General features: G+C 41.3%; 1 protein-coding gene across 1 annotated transcript in view; it reads left to right on the top strand.

The window, feature by feature from the left end:
- Nucleotides 1-15,043: 15,043 nt before the first annotated feature.
- The window catches only part of slc29a4a (solute carrier family 29 member 4a), a gene marked incomplete at both ends in the record, with an annotated part of 11,794 nt that continues 4,033 nt past the window's right edge, over nt 15,044-22,804 (top strand). Inside the window, 6 exons of the mRNA XM_080044574.1 lie at nt 15,044-15,281; nt 18,078-18,209; nt 18,965-19,078; nt 19,916-20,044; nt 21,195-21,269; nt 21,387-21,655. Coding sequence (XP_079900700.1) covers nt 15,044-15,281; nt 18,078-18,209; nt 18,965-19,078; nt 19,916-20,044; nt 21,195-21,269; nt 21,387-21,655 — 957 coding nt within the window. The remainder of the gene's footprint in view (nt 15,282-18,077; nt 18,210-18,964; nt 19,079-19,915; nt 20,045-21,194; nt 21,270-21,386; nt 21,656-22,804) is intronic.

Here is a 22,804-nt window from a genome sequence, read left to right as displayed (position 1 = left end):
AGAAACAGCAGCCAGTCAATGACCAGCTGGGCGGTAGGCCATGATGTACCTGGAGATATAGCCTAGCTAAGACCTGATTCTGGTTTGTGTGTGTGTGTGTGTGTGTGTGTGTGTGTGTGTGTGTGTGTGTGTGTGTGTGTGTGTGTGTGTGTGTTTGAGTGAGTGAATAGGCTATAGCTCTGCTGTAGTAGTTCAGCTCCCTTCTCAACACACCCACCGATCAATACTCTCTCTCTCTCTCTCTCTCTCACACACACACACACACACACACACACACACACACACACACACACACACACACACACACACACACACACACACACACACACACACAAACACACACACACACACACACACACACACCACAAAGTAGTAGTGGTATTGGCCATAATCCAAGACCTCTTTCCTTTATTAGACTGATTTTCTTGCGTCACTCTAATGACTTTCATTAGATGAGGACTCTTTATGTCCAGCCTCTTCTTCATCTCCTTCTCTCTCTCTCTCTCTCTCTCTCTCTCTCTCTCCCTCTCTATCTAAATCGTTACCAGCTTTGATGTTGCTGATTCAGCTCTCTTTGCTGCACGTTGACCCAAATGCTTCTTGTATTCCCTGTTTCAACTAACAAAAGCCCAATCTAAGCCTCCAACATGCTCAATTGTCTTTAAGAGTAGCCCAATTTTTTTTTTTGCTTTTTGATATTTCCAATAGAAATTCTACAAGCTACATAAAGGTTAAGTCTACACATTTCAAATCCACATGAACTTTATTGTGAAATTTTCACAACATAGGTCCTTTTTGATAAGGTTACATTAAATGGAAAATGTCTTCACTTATATGAACAGTTGGAAGCTTTTCTCTGAAAGGCTTTAATTGGGCTACAGAGCTAGATACTATATATTTCATAAAGAAAAAACATTCAGCATTGAGCAAAATAACTGAGACACCAGTCGCCTATTTTGAGTGGCGAGTCATCAAGCGTAAGTCCTCTTCTTTCTCTTCTCTTCTCTTCTCTTCTCTTCTCTTCTCTTCTCTTCTCTTCTCTTCTCTTCTCTTCTCTTCTCTTCTCTCTTCTCTTCTCTTCTCTTCTCTTCTCTTCTCTTCTTTTACATTTTTTTAAAGATTTTTTTTTGGCATTGTTATACTTTATTGATAGTGTAGAGACAGAGTTGAAATGGGGCAGAGAGGGGAGTGACATGCAGAGCACGACCGCAGGCTGGAATCGAACCCGGGTCCGCTGCTGGCCGAGGCCCATGGGGGGGACGCCGGGCGCCCCCTTCTTTCTCTTCTTTTTCTTGCAACATTGAACACTGCACTGACAGTGTCACCCTTACTGTCTTTATGGCAAACTTGTTTGAAGTCACATGAACACTGTAGGTTCAGGATTCACTCTTCTTTTAGCTCTGTTTTTTGGTATCCACTAAAGGGAAAAAAACAACAACAGAAAAACATGATATCGGTAATCCTGAACCAAAACAGTAAATGTGTACACCAGAGAGCTAAACAATGAGCTTTAACTTGGTTAACAATTGGGGGTAACTTCAGAATCAGATGATAATTATTTGTAGGTTCATCATTATCTGTGACACATATTCATCAGTGACCCCTTTCACAAACATGTAAAAAAAAATATTTGATAAGGGTAGTTTAAAAGTTGCGACATACAGGGCCGGTTTCGTAGATTTAGCCAGGAGTAGGCCTTAATGTGGACTAGTTAAACTGGGACGTTTAAATCACTTTCATGGATATGACTTAAATTTGGCTTAGTTAGTCTGAGACTATGAAGTCCTAGAGTAAGGTAAGTAAGCCTGATTGTTAACACCTGCCCATGAGCACATGCTGCTGTTCCAACGGTGATCATAAAAACCCGGAGTGGAGCAGAAACACAATTGCTTGTGAGAAAAAACAATGGCAGAGGCTAAACAAATCCCGTCAATAAACTTTAATGAATTTGAAAAAAATCTCTTAAAAAAAATAGTTTGAAACCATCCGGTTACTGAATCTAAAAGCCATACGGCTGGAACTGAGTAAATAAATAGTTGGGCCGCAATTTGCAACAAATTCAACACTAATGAAAATGTTACTAAGAGAACAATACACCAACTTCAGGTTACCTTCATTATTATCGGTATTTCACATCTTTCTCATTTATAATTTTGACATTATATTTAATGATATCTGCACTGATAGACTCTGTGGAAAAACCCGAATCTCGCCTTAAAGAAGAGCTTGCCACAACCTTTCAACAAAGGACAAAAAAGGTGACGTAGCATGAAAGTTAGCCTGAGAATTCCATGAACAGAAATTGCAATATCTGAAGGAAGTATGAAATGAAAATGAAAATTCTACAGGTGGAATTGGACATGAAGTTGGAAGAGAGAGCCACAAGTACTCTTCTGGCTGGCCTCTGCAGTGGGAGTTGGTCTTCATTTAGATATTCCAAATAGTCCATGCTCTCTCACAAACACCACTAAACTGAAGTTAAACCTGCCTCTTTGGAGGATTAATTTAAACTCAAATTTAGACCTACAGTAGCTCTAGTCGTCCGTCTTGCAATTGGCTTTGTTTAATCCAGAATATCTTTAATCTAGGACTATTTTAAACTGAGTCTGTGCAAGTAGCTTTGAATTAATCCAGCTCAAACATGCATTTTAGTCTCTAAGCCTTGTCTGTGAAACTGGCCCACAGAGTCAGAGACAACAACCCTCTCAATCTCTGTAGCGGTACAAAACGTAGACCATATGATCACAAGTGGTCCAAAACTCGCCAGCATAGTCTGGCAACCCTGCTCCTCTCCTCTCCTCATGAAGGTCAGAGTCAGTCACACACTGTATTGAACCAACTTCTTGTGACTGTTTGATTTACACACAGCGTGCATGGGCCAGAACCTCTAATCCAATCATGAGGATCCAGCACACGCCTCCAGAGGTGGCAGATTCCCAGATGCACTCATCAAACAACTACACCCCCCCCCCCCACACACACACACACACACACACACCACAAAAACACATGGATGAAAACTTAGAGAGACATAAACACACAGTGACAGATGCACAGCAACCAAACGCGAGAACACTCTTATGTGAGCACAAATTTAATTTGGCCTGTAAAGGTCACATACAACACTGTAACATAATGTAATTTGGAGAGAAACAACTGATAAAGCAGGAATGCCCTGTAGCCGAGGTTCACATGCTTGTTTATTGGTTTTGTTTGTTTGTTACAGTTCTGCCTTGGGCCTTAATTCAAACACACACACACACACACACACACACACACACACACACACACAGACAGAAGAATTTGGGGATAGCTGATTTTATTCCACCTCAAGAGGCAGGTGCCCTCGAGGGTCTGCCACGGAGACAGCTCTTTGAAGCTGATGGAGAGAGATACAGAAAGAGAGAGAGAGAGAGAGAGAGAGAGAGAGAGAGAGAGAGAGAGAGAACAAGAGATGGGGGAGGGAGGATAGACAGATAGGGAATGGAGACAGACATGAAAGAGGAGGAGGGTGGCAAATACTGTAGATGAAGTCTGCAAGTACAAAAGGGGAAACTGGCAGCGAAAAGAGAGCGATTGAGGGAGATGAAGGATACAGAAGAGAGAGAGAGAGAGAGAGAAGAGGAGGACACAGAGCCCGTGTCACTGCACACAGCTCTCCAACGTGCTCAACCTTTAAGCAGCGCGCTCTCCACAGTCACCCCTTGCTCATCCATCCTTCATGCACTAAATCTTCTTTCAATTCATTTTCTACACTTCCCCACTGTGTATTCATTAAACATCGCCACTTCTTCCTCTGCCCTTGTCAGAGATTCTATCCTTGTCGTCCATCAGTAACCATCTCTCACTTCCTGCATCCTCTATTTCCCCTTGACCACATCACTTTCTCTCCGCTCTGTTGCCCTCTCTTCTTTTTTTCTCTTGTATCCTCCTCTTCCTCCTCCTCCTCCTCTTATGGTTTATGTTTTCTTTTCATCTTCCCCATCCTGGTCGAAAGCTCACAGGTGGACAGACCTGCAACAATCAGATAGTCAAGCGGGCAGGCAGGCAAGCGGGCAGGCAGGCAGGCAGGCAGGGGGTTGTGGGTAATGGGTTAATGAACTCTCCTCCTACTACAATAATCTCATTGGAGATATGGAGATCACCAAGGGAGCTGCTAAAAGGAGCATGCTGGTCTGATATGAAGAGGAAACGTGTGTGTGTGTGTGTGCGTGTGTGTGTGTGTGTGCGTGTGTGTGTGTGTGTGTGTGTGTGTGTGTGTGTGTGTGTGTGTGTGTGTGTGTGTGTGTGTGTGTGTGAGTGAGACAGGCAAAGATGAATGAGGAGAGAGGAGACTCAGAGAGAGAGGATACTATACAGTATGTGCAGAAATACTCCACAGGGACCATTTAATAAGCTCACAGCGATAATGGCTCTAGCCACTAAATCAAACTTTCCTATCACATTCACTCACACACTTAAATGTAATGGTCGCTAATGCCACGTCGGTAAATCGAAGCAATACTTCTGCAGAGCAAGAAAAAGAATAATGACAGGACAAGCTGCAGTACGCTTCACATTTAGCTAAAGCGTTGTTGTTGAATCACAGGTAAAATTAGTAGTATTTTTTTAAAAGACAGAGGTTGCACGTGCACCTTTCTCTTACGGTCAAAGAGAAAAGCAGATATCCTCTGTTTTTTTTGTGTGAAGTGGCCATTATGAAAGAATAGACTCTTTAATCGTATTAATTGATCCCAGGTAGGGTTGCAAATTAATTTCAAAGTTGGAAACTTTCCATGGGAATTAACAGGAATTTATGGGAATTAACGGGAATTGTGGGAATTAATGGGAATAAACGGGAATTTACTAAATTTAAAGCAACCCAAATGCACTAAATTCTTCTAACTATGTTATTTCAGTCCAGGCAAACGTTCCAGACTGTAAAAAGCATATATATTTATGAACATTTAATTTCAAATCAGATTTTTTTTTAAGTTTATTGTTGTTCAGTGAAATTATTGATTGTTCATAAAATAATCAAAACTTGATAAAGTTCTTCTTACAAATAAATCTGTTCAAATGTAATGTTTTTTAATTGTATTATTTTGCATGGATATCTGCCTATGACCAAACATAGTGTTTAAATGTTTAGATTTATGTTTGGATATGAACAAAAAATCATTGAAATTACCGACATTAAGTTAATTCCTATAATTTCCAATTTTGAATATTCCCAAAATTCCCGAGCGAAAGTTCCTGTGGAAAGTTTCCGGAAACTTTCCACCCCTTTGCAACCCTAATCCCAGGACAAGCATCAGCACTATATATTTTTACCATTTTTCATCTTGTGAAGCTGCGTTTGTCTAGAGAGAAAAAGCTCTGACATTCATTCATTCAATTCAAAGAACTTTATTCTTCCGTTAGGAACTTCATATGTGGAGGAGCATCAGGGTACAACAGTACATATAATAAACAAACACACGCGCGCGCACACACACACACAGCATCAGCCCGTACTCGACATATGGCAGATAAAAACAATCTTTGCTTAGCCTAGTGAATAAATAGTACCTCCATAGAGGAGGAGTAATAAATATGTTAAAAAAGTTAAAAAAATTGTCCAGAAAAAAATAAAAAATAGAGAGAGGAGACAGTTCAAAAAGGGTTTTAGCCATTCAAAAGTCTAATGGATGCCGGGACAAAGCTTGACAGGGCTCGGTTTGTTCTTACAGTAGGGGCTCTGTATCTGGGCTCTGACAAACAAGAATGGTAGAAATCTATACTGCCCTCCATCTATTATCTACTACTACACATTGCCCTATTATTTCTAGTATAGTTTTTCTATATGTATCGGTAATTTTATCATTGTTATAACTATTAAAGATAGGTGTGGACGCCTAAAAGAAAAGATACAATCAAGTTATATTTTGATTTTCTATATCCAATTTCATACCTATTTTTAGCCTCAGCAGCATCATATGTTTATGGTTTGTTGGTCAACCACTTTGCTTCAGTCTAAAATAAATTGAGAACTTTGAGATGGATAGTTAATGCCCTTAGAGGAGTGATTGTCTCAATACAGCCTTCACCAAGCAGCTAACTCGACTGTAGACTATAACTCTTCTTGTCCAGAATTTATTCAATCTGTTAACACACACACACACACACACACACACACACACACACACACACACACACACACACACACACACACACACACACAAGCAGAGCTGTGTAATTGTTATGGTAAAGGAGCTGTTGGTAACATAGCAACCGTTAGGCCTATTAAACAACGGATGTAAGATGGAGAAGATGCTAATGAGCGTCACAGAGCGAGAGAGAGGAGTAATTGAACTCTGGATCTCTGATCTATCTATCTATCTATCTATCTATCTATCTATCTATCTATCTATCTATCTATCTATCTATCTATCTATCTATCTGTCTGTCTGTCTGTCTGTCTGTCTGTCTGTCTGTCTGTCTGTCTGTCTGTCTGTCTGTCTGTCTGTCTGTCTGTCAGTCAGTCAGTCAGTCTGTCTGTCTGTCTGTCTGTCTGTCTGTCTGTCTGTCTGTCTGTCTGTCTGTCTGTCTGTCTGTCTGTCTGTCTGTCTGTCCGTCCGTCCGTCTGTCTGTCTGTCTGTGTGTGTGTGTGTGTGTGTGTGTGTGTGTGTGTGTGTGTGTGTGTGTGTGTGTGTGTGTGTACCTGCAGTCACACCATGCGGCTAAAGGTGAATATGCCGCTCATTCTTTGACCCAATAGGTATTTCAACCATATTTGATGTTTGTTTTTTGTTTTTACCGTAACACATTTTATTCACCTATACCCTGCTTTTACAGCAGACAGTACACCAACTATACATAGGCTATGTTAAGCCTGTCAGCTAAGTATACACACTAACTATGTGTGAGTGTTTATTTGTCATCTGATCACTCTTTTCTTTCCCTTTTACAGTAATACAACCATAAGACCGAAAACATCTTTAAAGGTGCTCCGAGAAACTTTCAGTTTGTGTTACTTCTTGCACCCCCTTTGGACAAAAGCGGTAGTGTTTTTACTACCGTAGTTTCTGGGTGAGCATACCCATGACAAAGGCATAGAAAAACTATATAAAAATAGCATTCTTTGCACTGATGGTCCCGTGTCATCAGACGAAAAATTAGACTGTTTCAGAAATATTCGAAAGTTCATCGTAGCACCTTTAAATGTGCTACTGCTATTGCTTCTAATCTGTAAACAACATACAACGTGTAAAAAGTTTTTTAAGGGTGCTTTTTATGTACTTCTTGGTGGATAATGTTACATTTGGTCAGAGGCAGTATCCCCCCCATTTCTAGTGTCTATGGATGTGTTAAGCTAAACTTATCTAATCTGCAAGGTTGCATCCTTATATATCTTCTCATTAAAACGTTCAAAACCATCCTTGAATAATATGTAGGCTCCATATTTGGCAGGAGCTGTCAGAATAAAATATAAGATAAAGATAAAATAATTTAAGACCTAAAAAGCTATATTCCTAATCGGTTTCACACATTCTGATGGGTCACAGAGTTTGGTGTAACACTGGCAAGTAATGATTAATTTCTCTCTCCGGTGCACAGTGCTTCACTAAATGTCTCTTTTTTTCTCTCCTTTTTTCTGTCACATCTCCAAGTGTAAATAGAGTCTCTTGCAGTTGCCCTAGATGGACCTGTTCCCGCTTCCAAGCCTACGATGCTTTGATTTCATTCCCCTCCATATCCACAATTCCACAATCGCACATCCAAAGAGCGCACCTGCACCCTGTTACAGCTTCCTCTATACGTGCTTGTGTGAAGCCTCCTTTTTCTCTTTCCTCCACTGGGGTCTCTCTATCTCCCTGCAAGAAACTCACTTCTATTTCCTCAGATATTTCTCCCTCTGTTTATTTCACTCCACCACTTCCTCTTTTATCCTTCTCTCTATCTATCTCTCCATCTGTCTCCATCCCTCGATCCCAGTCTGATTCTTCATTCACACCTGCCTTCCTCCTTTCATATTTTTTCTCCATCACCTGCCTGCTTCACACACATGATTACCTCCTTGTTTTCTTCCACCCGGAGCCTGTTTCTCTCACTCTTTCCCTGTCCTCCCTGTGTGATAGGATTAGGGCCTATTCTGTATCTCTCTCTCTCTCTCTCTCTCAATTCAATTCAAATTCAAAAAAAGTTTTATTGGCATGACTATGGTAGGAAACAGTATTGCCAAAGCATTACAGATATTACAAATAATAGCAAATGAGAACAATCAGAACCCCCACCCCCTCTCTCCCCCCATATCTCAGAGTTGTAAGCAATATGTAATGTAAAAAAGAGATTACAAACAATAATTTAGGCTACACGAAATAGTACACTTGAATGATTACAGGTAACACATGTATAATTTATAATACAATTCAATAATGGCAATACAAATTATGTATAATAAATGATCTTGCTTTCTTTCTCTTTGAAGTGTTTGTGTTTGCCAGCTTTGCTCTCATTTTCTTCTCGTTATTTCTCTCATTTGCTTATTCCCCTGTCTCTCTCTCTGCACACATCTCCCTCTCCACCTTTCTTTATCTCCCTCTCCAGAGGTGAGCGGAGGTGGCTATGGGCAGAAGGTAGTACTATCAGTATGCAGAGTCATGGTTCTGTGCATGGCTCTGCCGTCATTGATTGAACCAGCGGCTAAATATAGAGGCTGTTGAGGCTCAGCAGCTTTACAAGACTGGAAGGAGGGGTGGATGAGTGGGCGGAGGGAGAGACACATAAAAACACAACTAAAACACAACTGTAAGCCTCTGTTGGGAGAGTTAATGGTGTAAATAGATTTCATAAATCAGTATCAATTGAATGCGTACACTCTGCAGCAATACAACACATTCAGGTGTATAAAGATGTTCTTTCACACACACACACACACACACACACACACACACACACACACACACACACACACACACACGCGCGAACACACGCACAAACACACACACACACACACACACACACACACACACACACACACACACACACACACAAACACACACACACACACACACACACACACACACACACACACACACACACACACACACACACACACACACACACACACACACACACACACACACACACACACACACGTTCTCTCATTGCACTTAGAAATGCAGTGAAGATTTTAATTTCTTCTCATATGCTCCCTATTTGGTTGGAACCTTGATATATTTACAGATTGTGTGTGTATTTGTGCAGCGACCTGCACAGTCTTCGTTTGTGTGTGTTAGTGGTTTTAGCCTGAAGTGTTTTCCCCGTAGAGTGCTTCTATCTTACAACTTCCGGTAAATCGTTGCTTTTTACACTGGTTTGTGTGGAAGTGTGTGTGTCTATGTGTATATATACTGCATGTATATGTGCAGTTATTTCTAAGTGGATGTGTTTATCAAGACTGAAGCCTGGCTCAGGCTTCAAGTGTCCACAATGTGAGGAAAACGGCACAACATGAAGCCCTTTGCTTACCAAAATGAAAATATTTACTGAGCATGAAGCACCTTGTTACATTGAAGTATTTTTCTGTGCAAATGCATCAGAGGCTGGTATAAATATTTAGATTTTTTGCAGGCAAGGCACACACACACACACACACACACACACACACACACACACACACAAAAAAAAAATCACAGTTCAGTCAGTAAAGACCCTCTGGGTATTGGTTGTATTGAAAAACCATTTAATGAAGAAGGAGTAACATGGGCTGACCTTTTTACACATTCATAACAGAGAGCTCCTGGGAAGAATATTTATGGACACACACACACACACACATACACACACACACACACACACACACACACACACACACACACACACACACACACACACACACACACACACATACACACACCAGGCAAACAACAGTTATTCAATCTTTTCTGGACAGATTGCTGTAGGCTGCAACAACATGAACCATTACGATTTCAAACGCAGCATAAATCCAGAGCTGCAAGCTTTTACCACAAGCTGAGGAGAGACATCAGCCACAGAGAAACTGAGAGAGAGAGAGAGAGAGAGAGAGAGAGACAGACAGAGAGAGACACAGAGAGACACAGAGAGAGAGGGAAGTGGAGAGAAAGCTATGGAGCATGAGTGAGACTTAGACGGCAGGACAGAGAGAAATTTGGCAACTCAGTCATATCCAACAGGATTTTTCGCAGATCACAGTAAATTCATCTGAAGAACCAGTTTCTGGACCTGCGTCAAAACGCCTGCTGAACACTAAGAATGGTTTGGTTGATACATCTCCGCTTAGTGTTGCTTCATTTTCCTCAGATGGCACTTGTTCAAAAGCAGTTGACATTTCTAGGTATTTCCTTCTTTCACTGCTGCAGTTGTGTATCTTTATTTTCAGTTACTGCAAGATGTGTTTTATAAAGATGAGTAAAACTAGTGTTAAAATTCAGTATAATTTATGCATCTTTAAACTGTCTACATGTAGCACTAAACAACTGAGGCTGGTGGGAATAAGCAAGCAGGTATTTAGTCATAAACCAAGGTGCTATTATCAAATAAAACCAAAGTTTTACCTGACGATGACACAAGGCCGAAAAGTCAGAGATCACCAAAGTTAACATAATTAATTATTAGGGCGACAATAATGCATTTAATAGTGGTTGAGATATCACACTGAAAAGAATAAATGTGAACTTCATTGTGGCGCTACAGGAATAGAATCTATCTAATTATCAGAGGGGGAATCCTCATGATGTGTGCACCTTTCATGGAAATCATCCCATAGTTATTGACATATTTTAGTCTGGGTCGACCGTCTGACTAACATTGCTGGCTATAAGCCATGCTGGTTAAGCCTCAACAGGTCAGGTATGTGTTGTACTCATGCTTCAACAGCAAACCCTCATTTAACAATTTAAACATCCCATTAATTAAAGGTTCAGTAAGGGATTTGGTTCTTTTAGCTAACTTCCTGTCAGTGACTGCAGTTAGCAGTCCCCTCCCTCGTCCCTACGTCACCACCACATGAACACACAGCCGTCTTCATCAGATAGTGCCGCGATGGAGAGCAGCGAGTCATCGTTCACGGGCACAGAGACCCGCCTCTTTATAGCACTCTGTCTCCTGATTGGATAAAATGAGCGGGATACTCCAAATTTTATCTGGCAATTACTGCAAAGCTGAATGACTGGGAGACCTGTGTTATGAACTGTGCATACTGTTTAAGTGATTGCTGTATGAACATAGAGAGATTTAACACTTAAATTAACAAAAAATATCACTTACTTCCCCTTTAATCAGCAATGTCTAACAATTCACCAAAGAACAGATTCAGAATTCTGTTTTTTTTCTATGTTGCATTACAGGGTTTGACACAGTCGATCTTTATGCAACCTGTGATGTTGAGCCAAAAACATAGGTCGGTATGCAAAGACAGACACTATGATCCAAACCCACAACCTCACATTCAGTTATGCAGCTGCAGAGACAATATGACGGAGCCCCTTCTAATAACAGAGCGTTAGCATATTGGACTGAGCTGATAAAACTGTCAATCACACAGAGGCTCTGCCAAAGCAGTGTGTGTGTGTGTGTGTGTGTGTGTGTGTGTGTGTGTGTGTGTGTGTGTGTGTGTGTGTGTGTGTGTGTGTGTGTGTGTGTGTGTGTGTGTGAGACCGTTTTCCTCCCTACCCTATAGCCACTGTTTTCCTTATCTACATGCTTTTTGGCAGGACACACATATCAGGCCCACAAATTCAAAGGAAATTGAAAAATTAAAGAGACAGCTTGCCTGAAAAATAACATTGTTATTATGTTGCTGCACAAACTCCTGGAATTTCTGTGCACATCTGATAGTTTGGTGAATCTAAAAACTGTATTATCTCTTTTGTCATAATATTCTTGACTTATTGCTGCTGCATTTGAATAATATGGTAGGCTCCTGTAAATATATGATTTCCGTCCGTGTCAAATAGGCTGAGTTATAGCCTATTATAACTGCTGCCTGGTTATAATATATTAGGCCTACAGAAAATAATGTCATGCGTTTTGTCCCCCGTAAGACGAACATGAACAGCCATAGGTACCCCCCCCCCCCTCCCCCTCCCCCTCACACACACACACACACACACCTCCTCGCTCCCCTCATCCATCCATCCACGCTTCCTCTCCTCCCCTCTGCTGCTGGATGGCGCTTTAGGAGCGCGCGCAGGACGGCACCGGGGCTTTCCCTTCTGTCTGATGGAGACGGGCTGAGGAGAGGGATCCAGGTCCGGTCGGCAGAGAGACCACCGCTTCCAGGATCCTGCAAGAAGGATTCCAGCCAGAACAAACAGCCGGGAGAGCAGACACGAAAAGCGGGGAGCGAGAGAGAGGGGGAGACACGGGAGGTAACCTGTTGTTTGTGTGTGTTTTTTGTTGTTCATCGGAGTCGCAGACAGCGGGCGTTGCAGACAGCAAGAAGGATGCGCGTAAAAGCAATAATTAAACCTCGTTGGATTTGATTTCGATGGTTTTAATGATGATTTGAGAAATAGGAAATTACATAACTGAGCGAGCATCTATGTTTATTCTACACCCCCGTCGTGTTTTTTTAAATGTCTGCCATTGTTTTCTTATTGAGTGAGTATAGGCTAATTATTAGCCTATTTCTCGAACCTGTGTTATAGTCTATATAGTAACACGTGAGCTTAATTGATTCGGAGTTTACGCATTTAACCCGCCTCAGCGTTTTTTCCTTCTAGAGGCGTAACATGAAGTGACTGCTCACTGTTGATGTCCATTTTCTCCTTATGGGAATAAACAATAGAATCAGGGGTTGATTACTGCACGGGCACACCGGGCACAGGCCCAGGGGCCCAAGGGCTCAGGGGGGCCCTTAGCCAGAGGTACTGATAGTAACTTTTCATGTCGCATTGTCAAAGAGCTCAGTCACTGATGTCAATAACAGGGTCCAAAAAGGAATAGCCTAAATATAAGGATATACTTATTAAAATTTAACAAGATAGAAATCATCATGGGCCCCTCAAGTAGGGGAGAAATACAAAAGCAAGTTAAAAACAACAGCATTAGTAGCTCTGTCTAAGGGGCTTCATGAGGGGCCTTGAAGGCCCCCTCACACATACAGAAATAAGCTTTCTATGTGTGAATTCTAAATTGTTCATAAAAAGTAGCTATCTACCCTTTATCTGTTGAAATGGGCCCCTCCATCATAGAACATGGGTCTGCAGACCAATCTACTGTACTGTTTTTACAGTTGCAGAGTAAAGAGTGCTGCCTGATTAAGAAAAATCTGAAAAATAATGTTCCTTCTGTATCTCAGGATTTGATATAGCCTCTAAAATTTCCTCTCAAAGTGCACCAGATTGATGCATTGTACTTTAAAAAGGTAAAAAAAATTCCGGGGGGTATGCCCCTGGTCCCCCCAAAAAGATACAGGGTCCCTTCAACAGTATCCCAAAATCCTGTGGGAAACACTGACTTCCTTTATATGTTTTTGCCATTAATTGTATATATCTGTGTGGAAAAGTCAGTGTACCTGACTGGATAGGGAGGAGTGGGGGGCCCTTTAAGAATAGAAACTGCAGCGCGATATAAGACTGCAATTAAATAGGCTACTGTTCGCAGGCTGGAACTGGAAGCCTTTTAAGGGCCCTAAGCAGAAAGGCTGAGAGCGCCGCCTCGAGTCTGGAGAAGGAAGCTTTGACTACGCGTGAGAGACGCCGGTGAGCTGGCGTCATGCTTGACTTTTTTTTCAATCCAGATGAGGGGAGCCTCTGCTTACAGTAATCACCTGGTGGTTTATCTGCAGCTATACTGGATTACAGACACGATAACCGTTTAACTGTTCATTTGAAACGTTCCAGACAGCGGGTGGCTTTAAAGTAGGATCATGAAAAACGAAGCAAAGTGTCCTCCATGGCTGAGGTGCTTCATTCTGGCGGGTCATTAAAGGCCACATGGGTTGATGTATGATGGTGATAGAGCTGGGTTGTGTGTGCTCCCTGCATGTCCTCAAACCTTTGTTTGAGCACACTGGTGCACACAATGGATATGCTTTTCTAGTGTGTGTGTGTGTGTGTGTGTGTGTGTGTGTGTGTGTGTGTGTGTGCGCGCGCGTGTTTGCACAATGTCAATGCCCATTTATATTGATCTAGCTTGCAGCAATAACCTTTTTTCCTCAACAGTTCTCAGTTGACTGGAGTGAATGAATGAAGCAGGTGATTGAGACATGTTTCAGCTGCTGTAATGGCTGAAGGGAGAAGGTTTACTTTGTTTTTTATTACACTTTTAATTATGTCAAATAGTGGAGATGTTAAAGATAGAGAAGAAAATGTATGGTAAACTATTATGATAGTATTTTTTCAGTCAGGTCACTTGGGTTTTGGCCTGTTGTTGATTGGTCAAAATAAACAGTAAAAAGATGTCAAGTTGAGCTTTAGGGGATTGCCACACTGGACTGATTTCTGTTGTTTTATAATTATTATTGGCCAAATTAATAATCAAGAAAATAATAATAATACTCAGCTGATTAGCTGCAGCCCTGTAGCCTGCACCTGTAAGTGTTTGGGGGTATTCCAATTCGAACCCAAAAATATTCAATACACGACATTAACACAGAAAAAAAGCAAATAGGCCTCCTCACATTCTTCAAGATTTTTTCTTCTCTAATACATTCTGTGCCTGTTCATTAAATGCAGAGCTGCATTTTGCGCTCACCTTGTCTGTCACCCAGTCACTCATTTAATATGCCTCTCACACACAGACACACCGACTCTCACACAGCCATCTTCGTTTCTTTGGAGTGTCTAACCATTACTCCTGTCATTCTCAGTAAGGCATGATACATAAAAAAAAAAAACTTAAAATTCTAATTCTGTTTTCTGCTTGTCCTTCCCAAATGCAGATCCTCCATCAACTGAAGGCCTCCTGCTTCTCTTGCTTTGTGTCAGGGTGATTGTGTTTAACATGCGCACATCCAAGAGTGTGTAGCCTGCAGTGTCAAGAGGAGTGTGTGAGTGTGTGTGTGTGCGTCTGTGTGAGTATTTGAAGCTTGGAGATGAGCTCGGTAGGAGCGGAGCGCCGCAGGCCCACTCCGGTCCAGACGCCTGAGGAGCGGGACGTGTGGAGAGACGGAGGGAGAGCTGGATGGAGGGATGGAGGGAGGGAGGGATGGAGAGAAGGAGGGAGGGAGAGTGGAGTGGTGCAGAGCTACAGCTTCGACTCCTACCAGCTGGAGGAGGAGGAGATCAGTAAAGACGCCCCCGAGCGAGGAGTGCTGGCTCTTTCCGAACCGGGTGAGGGAGCCTCTATTCTGACTGTGTGTATGTGTGTGTGTGTGTGTGTGTGTGTGTGTGTGTGTGTGTGTGTGTGTGTGTGTGTGTGTGTGTGTGTGTGTGTGTGTGTGTGTGTGTGTGTGTGTGTGTGTGTGTGTGTGTGTGTGTGTGTGTGTGTGTGTGTGTGTGTGTGCGTGTGTGTGTGTGTGTGTTTGTAAGTGTGTGTGTTCTGGTTTTAGAAATAGATAGAGCAGGTAGCGAGGAAATGAAAATGGAAAGAGAAAGATGCATCCACAACATCTATTCATCAAAGGCAAAAAAGATGGCTACACGAATATCCTTCTACTCCCTAGTCACCAGGAAAAAAAGTGTGTGAGAAGTAGACAGGTAGACTAAGATGCATTGAGATAGACAGACAGACAGACAGACAGACAGACAGACAGACAGACAGACAGACAGACAGACAGACAGACAGACAGACAGACAGACAGACAGACAGACAGACACTGGTTTCGAATATATTTAAAATGAAATGTATTTATTATTTTGACTGGTCTGGCTCACAATATAAACCACCAGCACATATTTAAAGTATACCTCTACCTAGATAGGAGGTGTACAGAAAACCATGAACATAACATGAGAAGGTTATAGGAATGTACTGTATATCACTTTTTTCCTGACAAACAAGAATTGAAGAGGGAAAGAAAGGGACAATAGATGGATAGATTCTTTACACTAGCACCGGAGCACGTATCCAGGCTTGTTTCATTTCTGTGATACACTTATCGATTATTGTAGATGTTGAAATCAAAGTAAAATAAAAATGAATCCTTGCTAAGAAATCATTATAAATATAGATAGATATGTCCTTGCTGTTTGTTTTGATGTAAATATTTAATGAATAACCAAACTAAAAGAACAAGAGCAACGATGAACAAGTCACCACTTAAATGAGTGCATTTATTTTCAGTTTCAATCAGGCTGAATTAAATTAGAGACGTGTTTCTGCGGTGTGTGTACGTGTGTTTGTAGAAGATGGTGGAGGCTGAGAGACTAACAGCAGTGGGAGGAAAAAAAGAGGAAACATTTATGTGAAATAAAAGAGGAAGGCATGTTAACATGTTACGGACATGTTGCCTAGTTACGCAGGTTGGACAAAGGAAATGTATCGCATCACGATTGAGCGCGGATGCATAGCGAGGGCCCAAGGTTGTCAGAAACCCCCTTCACCTCTCTTCCTTTGCCTGTCTGTCTGTCTCCCTCCTGCAGCTGTCACTCCCCATATCTCAGAATGCAGCCAACAAATTAGAAGCAGTGTGCACAAGTCCACAGAGACCAAGTCTGCCTGTTACCGTAAAGAAGCATAGACACAGCGATGAGGAAAGGCAGACTCAATTACTGCTAGCCCGTCATTACAGCCCTGCAGCTGCACTCCTGTCTATGAAGGGACTGTATGTAAATTATTAGGGGGTGAGAGGGGGTCAGAAAGCAGGGATAGTGGTGTAACCTTTGGGTTGGAGAAGGAATGGTCCGACTGTTTTGGGAGAGCAAATGTTTCCTCATCCTAAATTTAAAAGTTAGTTCAGCCTTCCCTTTGCATTATGGTTAATAGTTACAACAAAAAGGGCATCTTTTACTTGCACTGTGTGGTTATGAAGGTGCATCAAGGTGCACTTTAGCATACAGATGACAACAGGTCTGTCTGTGTATCTGGGTCATATATATATATATGTGGACCTTAGAAGTTCCATTATGACCAGTTTTTTGTGGGGGGTATACTATCAAAGTGAACCTTGTCCATTCCGCTTTCTATCCTAATCATTTTCATACAGTCCCTAAACGTGAACGCCAGCAAGGGAAAATCCCCCATCAAACACCTGGACATTGTCAGTTTTCTGCACTGAAGCGTCAGTCACACAGTGTGGGCGCTGCTTCTACATAACCTTCATTTGATTTTCTGTTACATAATCAGGTTTGTGCAGGCGGCGATCTTTCTTCCCGTCTGTATAGCCATGGCGATGTTCACTGCTCTTGCTTATATTGCACAGTTTGCTATATTCTGAATGAATGGGCTGCAGCTAGTCTGAATTACTTCACTTACTGCACGTCCAGTAAAAGAGAAAATAGTAAAGATTCCAGCGAGCAGCTGTATTTCTTGCATGGTATCAACCAGCAGAGGAGGAATAGAAAGATAATATATCAATCCCAGTCACCATAACAACAATTTACGTACACATTATAAATCTGCTGTTAATACACAGCCTAGGCTCTGTTAACAGGTATGTAAACAAAAAGGTATGTAAACAAAGGGGGTCCACCGTGGCTAGCAACATGCCCATTTACAGAGCTCAGGCCGTGTACTAACACTGCTCACACACATTACAGACAGGTAGGGGATCATCATCATTTGCTGACTCCACCTTTAATAGAAATCATTCGTTTTCTTCCCTTCATTCGACTGTAAAATTTAAGTACTCAAATATGAGGTGGAGCCATTAATGTGGGCTCACAGGATTAGAAGGGGATTATGAACAGTTATATAAAAAACCTGTACATCACACTTTAACCATTGAACTGAATCAGGTGAAAAACAGTAAAAGTCCAACAGCTCAGCAGTTTCTCTGATCAATCTTTAATCTGGCATAAGAGAAACAAGGTCCTGTCCTGCACTGAGGCGTAACAGCCACATCCTCATTCACCCTGATCAGCTCTAATAGAGATGGAGCGCGCAGAAGTCTTTATCCCTATACTCTTTAAGTGAGATTTCACAGTCCTTTATCTCTCTAACCCTTGACGCCCTCCTTCCCCGCTCAGACTTCGAGGAGCCGATCCCTGACGACCGTTACCATGGCATCTACTTTGCAATGCTGTTGGCCGGAGTGGGTTTCCTGCTTCCCTACAACAGTTTCATCACCGATGTGGACTACCTGCACCACAAGTTTCAAGGTACACTTACGCATGAGCATGAATAAAACCGTGCACGTGCTGACATGTGGAGAAACACTGCAGGTGAATAGGGTAAAAACTTTGCCAGTTGAATTACTTACCTTAAAACAATGATTTTCTAATACAATTTTTTCAGAAATGTTTGAATACAGAGGCCTATGCAAAATTGGCAATATATAACTGATTTTACTTAAATTTCTTTTAAAAATTGTTTCAATCTTTAATACATTTTTACAACATATCAGTATTAGCAAAACTCTTTACTGAACAGATTTTCGATATACAGCCTTTTTCACTTTCTAAAAAAAAAATACTACAAGTCTTACAAATGCATTTTCGGCATGTTTTTACGATAGTTGTATGGGAGGAACATACAGATGCAAACAGATAAAAGTTTAGTAAAATATACACCTAAAACAGTTTTTGCTTGCTATGTCTCACCTTAATGGTATACTAAGTAATTCTGACAAATCACTTTTTGTCGAAATCAGTGTATATCTCCACACAATCTGCTACCTGTCCGTACTGTGTGCGTGCTGAAAAGAAAAGCTGGTGTTAATACAGAGCTTATGTATTCGCACAGAATTTTAATTACACTATGAACAGTTAGCAGATTGTAAGGAGATATTCACTGATTTTGACAAGAAGTGATTTGTCAACAAAACATTCCAGAATTACCTATGCCTTCAACTGCACCCTGCACATGGTGAACTCCCAGGAGTCATTGCTGCTCTGTTCGTCTCTGTGTGTTTCAGGGACGTCCATAGTGTTTGACATGAGTCTGACCTATATCGTGGTGGCTCTGTTGGCCGTCATCCTCAACAACGTGCTGGTGGAGAGGCTGAGCATGCACACCAGGATCACTGTGGGTAAGCGGGGAAGGAACTCCGCTCACAGGCTGTGTTAGAAAATAGTGGAGGGAAAAATCTCATTATGGGAATTTCTGCTGTAACTCATTTATTAATGACCCTCTGGGATCCTCGAGGCTTATCAGAGCAGTATACGCGGAGCAAGAAATGGGAAGACAGTATAAAGAAAAAGAGAAAAATACACTCAGGCAGCCGTAATTTCTTCATTTTATTCATAAAATGTATCAGACAAACTTTGCTGAAGTCTGTGAATTCACACTGTTTTAGAGTGCTGATATTTTTCTTTTATCCTTCCACTTTTTTCAGAATCTTTCATCATCTGCGGTTTTGTTTTCAAACTTTAAAAAAAAACTTTTAAATGCACACACTATGCATTTCTAAGTGTGCAAATTCAGGCAGATTTTATTTGATGTTTGTTAAACACGTACCCTTATACTGGAAAGACCAATTCTATAAAGCATTTTGTTATCTGTATTTTTTATTCTTCTACATGTCTTTGCCTATAGATATTTATATATACTAACATAAAAATATTAAAGCTGTTAAGCCAGCGCAAAATAAAACGTATTCTTGAACAAAACTGGTCTTTGAAAATGTATGTCCCCTGAGGAGGAGTTTGATATTGCTACACATGTAAAAGCAAGGTTTCCCCATCGTACCCTCTGCAGCTTAAAGTGCATCCCCTAGGAAAGGTTTTTTGAAGTGTGCTGTCTGCTCCAGTGCTTGTCTATGAGACCTCGGATGAAAGCAAGATACCGCTGCTCCCACGTCGGCCCTGTCAAATATGTGTGCAGTCATGCAAAGCCAACTTGACACGGCATTTCTCTCCCACTGCAGGCTACATCTTAGCTCTCGGCCCGCTGGTCTTTGTCAGTGTGTTTGATGTCTGGCTAGCAAAGTTCACCACCAGGCAGGCCTACATCGTCAACCTGGTGTCAATAGGGGTGGTGGCCTTCGGATGTACAGGTACTACTAAAAAAAAATAGCTTTTCCTTTCCTTTCCATCTATCTATCTATCTATCTATCTATCTATCTATCTATCTATCTATCTATCTATCTATCTATCTATCCTTTCCTTTCCATCTATCTATCTATCTATCTATCTATCTATCTATCTATCTATCTATCTATCTATCTATCTATCTATCTATCTATCTATCTATCTATCTATCTATCTATCTATCTATCTATCTATCTATCTATCTATCTATCTATCTATCTATCTATCTATCTATCTATCTATCTATCTATCTATCTATCTATCTATCTATCTATCTATCTATCTATCTATCTATCTATCTATCTATCTATCTATCTATCTATCTATCTATCTATCTATCTATCTATCTATCTATCTTTAACGGGGTAGGATTAAATAAGTGTATACTTCTTCCTGCTCCTTTTCAGGCATATTTATTGTATTTCCATGCTTTTCATTTTGTTTTGTATGTGGATGTCTGAAATAAACTAAATCAAATCAAATCAAAATATCTATCTATCTATCTATCTATCTATCTATCTATCTATCTATCTATCTATCTATCTATCTATCTATCTATCTATCTATCTATCTATCTATCTATCTATCTATCTATCTATCTATCTATCTATCTATCTATCTATCTATCTATCTATCTATCTATCTATCTATCTATCTATCTATCTATCTATCTATCTATCTATCAAATACAAATTGGCAACTCTCTGAAACCGCATATTTATTTGGGAGCATTACAAGCGTCCATGATATTCTGCTGTGTATACATACACATATAGAGTGTAACACATGGTGCTCTGACTAAATGAGGTAGATCAGTCAGAACCATTCGATTAAAAAGCAAACACAGTGTCAGGACAAACACAAACACAGTAGAGCAGCTTCAGTTCTCAGCGAGCGCTAATGACTTCCACGCACTGAGCCAGTTTCCTGGTTGTGTTCCCGTGAGCCTCTTTAGCCAACAGTAGAAACAGCTTAATTAGTGGAGGTCAGAGCAGTTTGCTCTCTCTCGAGTGGTGCGTGGAGATTCAGGAAGTAGGGCCTTTTCTAAATATATTGTGTTGTTACAGTGTCGACTGCTTGCCACTGATAATAACCACTTCCTCATCCTTCCCCCAGTGCAGCAGTCCAGTTTCTATGGTTACATGGGGATGCTTCCCAAGAGGTACACACAGGGGGTGATGACTGGAGAGAGTAAGTACACTCACGCAAGATGAAGAATTACACACATCTCTCCCCCCCCCCTCCCGCTATCATCTTCATCATCCTCCCTTCCTCAGGTTGACTTCCTCTTGACTTCCCGTTCTGCAGGTACAGCGGGTGTGATCATCTCGCTGTCCCGCATCTTCACCAAGCTGCTGATCGACGACGAGCGGAGGAACACGCTCATCTTCTTCCTGGTCTCCATCAGCATGGAGATGCTCTGCTTCCTGCTTCACCTGCTGGTGCGCAACTCCCGCTACGTCCGCTACTACACCAGCCAGGCCCAGGGCAAAGGGCCCGGCAGAGGGCACGACCCGCGAGACAACGGAACAGGGTACAGGGTTCACCATGATGTCACCGCAGAGGAAGTAAGATTTGTAAGTTTGTGGATAGTTTCTTTACTATAGTGGGTGTGTGTGTGTGTGTGTGTGTGTGTGTGTGTGTGTGTGTGTGTGTGTGTTTGTGTTTGTTACAGTAATGCACACAGTCAGCATGGCCTGATGGATGGTAACATTGATCCGTTGGTTTGCTGGTACGTCAGTAAGTCTTTTGGTTGAGTTGCGATGGAATCTGACTGATTTGGTGATCTCAGACTTTTTCTCTAGGGCCAACATGTGGTTCACTTTTGTGGATTGCTATGAAATTTAGCTTATAGGAATTGTAAGTTTTCATCAGGTCAACATTACAATTGGTCCAATTCTTTGGTTTATGACCAAATACCTGCACAATTAATTATCTTCACATTATCAGCTGTATTTTGTGTTTAGTGCTAATTAGCAAATGTTGATGTTGAATATTAAAGACTGCTGTCTGTGCCTCAAAGAGCAGCTCTCATAATTGTGTATTGGCCGTATCGAAAGTCTCTCTGCCTACTACTGTCTATACTGCATTACATTTAACCTCACCTATTTCTTTTTCAGTTTCTGACTGTGAAATTTAAGCTAGATAAAGTGCTTTCAAACAGAAAATACTACCGTACCTTCTGCTTAATATCCAACATCGCTCAGCAATTCATAGCTAGTGCAAACATTGTGTCAGTAGTAATGCAAATTGAAATGTTGAAATGTCATAAACATCCATCCATCCATGATCTATACTCATGGGTGTAGTCATCTTTATGTTGAAGGCATTTTGCTCTAACTTTATATTTTGCAATGCTCATTTAGTACAGTATTTCCCCAGGCAGGGTTTCTCCAGTTAGATTGAAATATCGACTTTTCCTCTTGATGCGGAGCAGCTGCAGAGTTTGTCATTAATGCTTCTTGTACATGTTTCATTCATTAAACTGGTCATAAATGTTGCAACAACAAACTGTTTACAAGACAGGGAGGAAATGACAGCACTCTAAACTGTGGTGTCATGCAACTCCATGTTCATGTTGATTTCTGGGAGGAGTGTGCATGCAGGGATTGAGGGCTGAGTGCAGAATAATTTATTCAAGCTACGGGCTGCTTTTTGGCTACCACTCAGAAAGAGGAAGACTGAAAAAGAAAGACATTTTTGGATTGTTTTTTTTAGGGTTGAGG

This window comes from Ammodytes marinus (assembly GCF_949987685.1).
Source record: "Ammodytes marinus genome assembly, chromosome: 16".
Lineage (NCBI taxonomy): Eukaryota > Metazoa > Chordata > Actinopteri > Uranoscopiformes > Ammodytidae > Ammodytes > Ammodytes marinus.
Note: the sequence above shows the minus strand (reverse complement) of the source record. Positions and strands in the feature narration are given on the sequence as shown.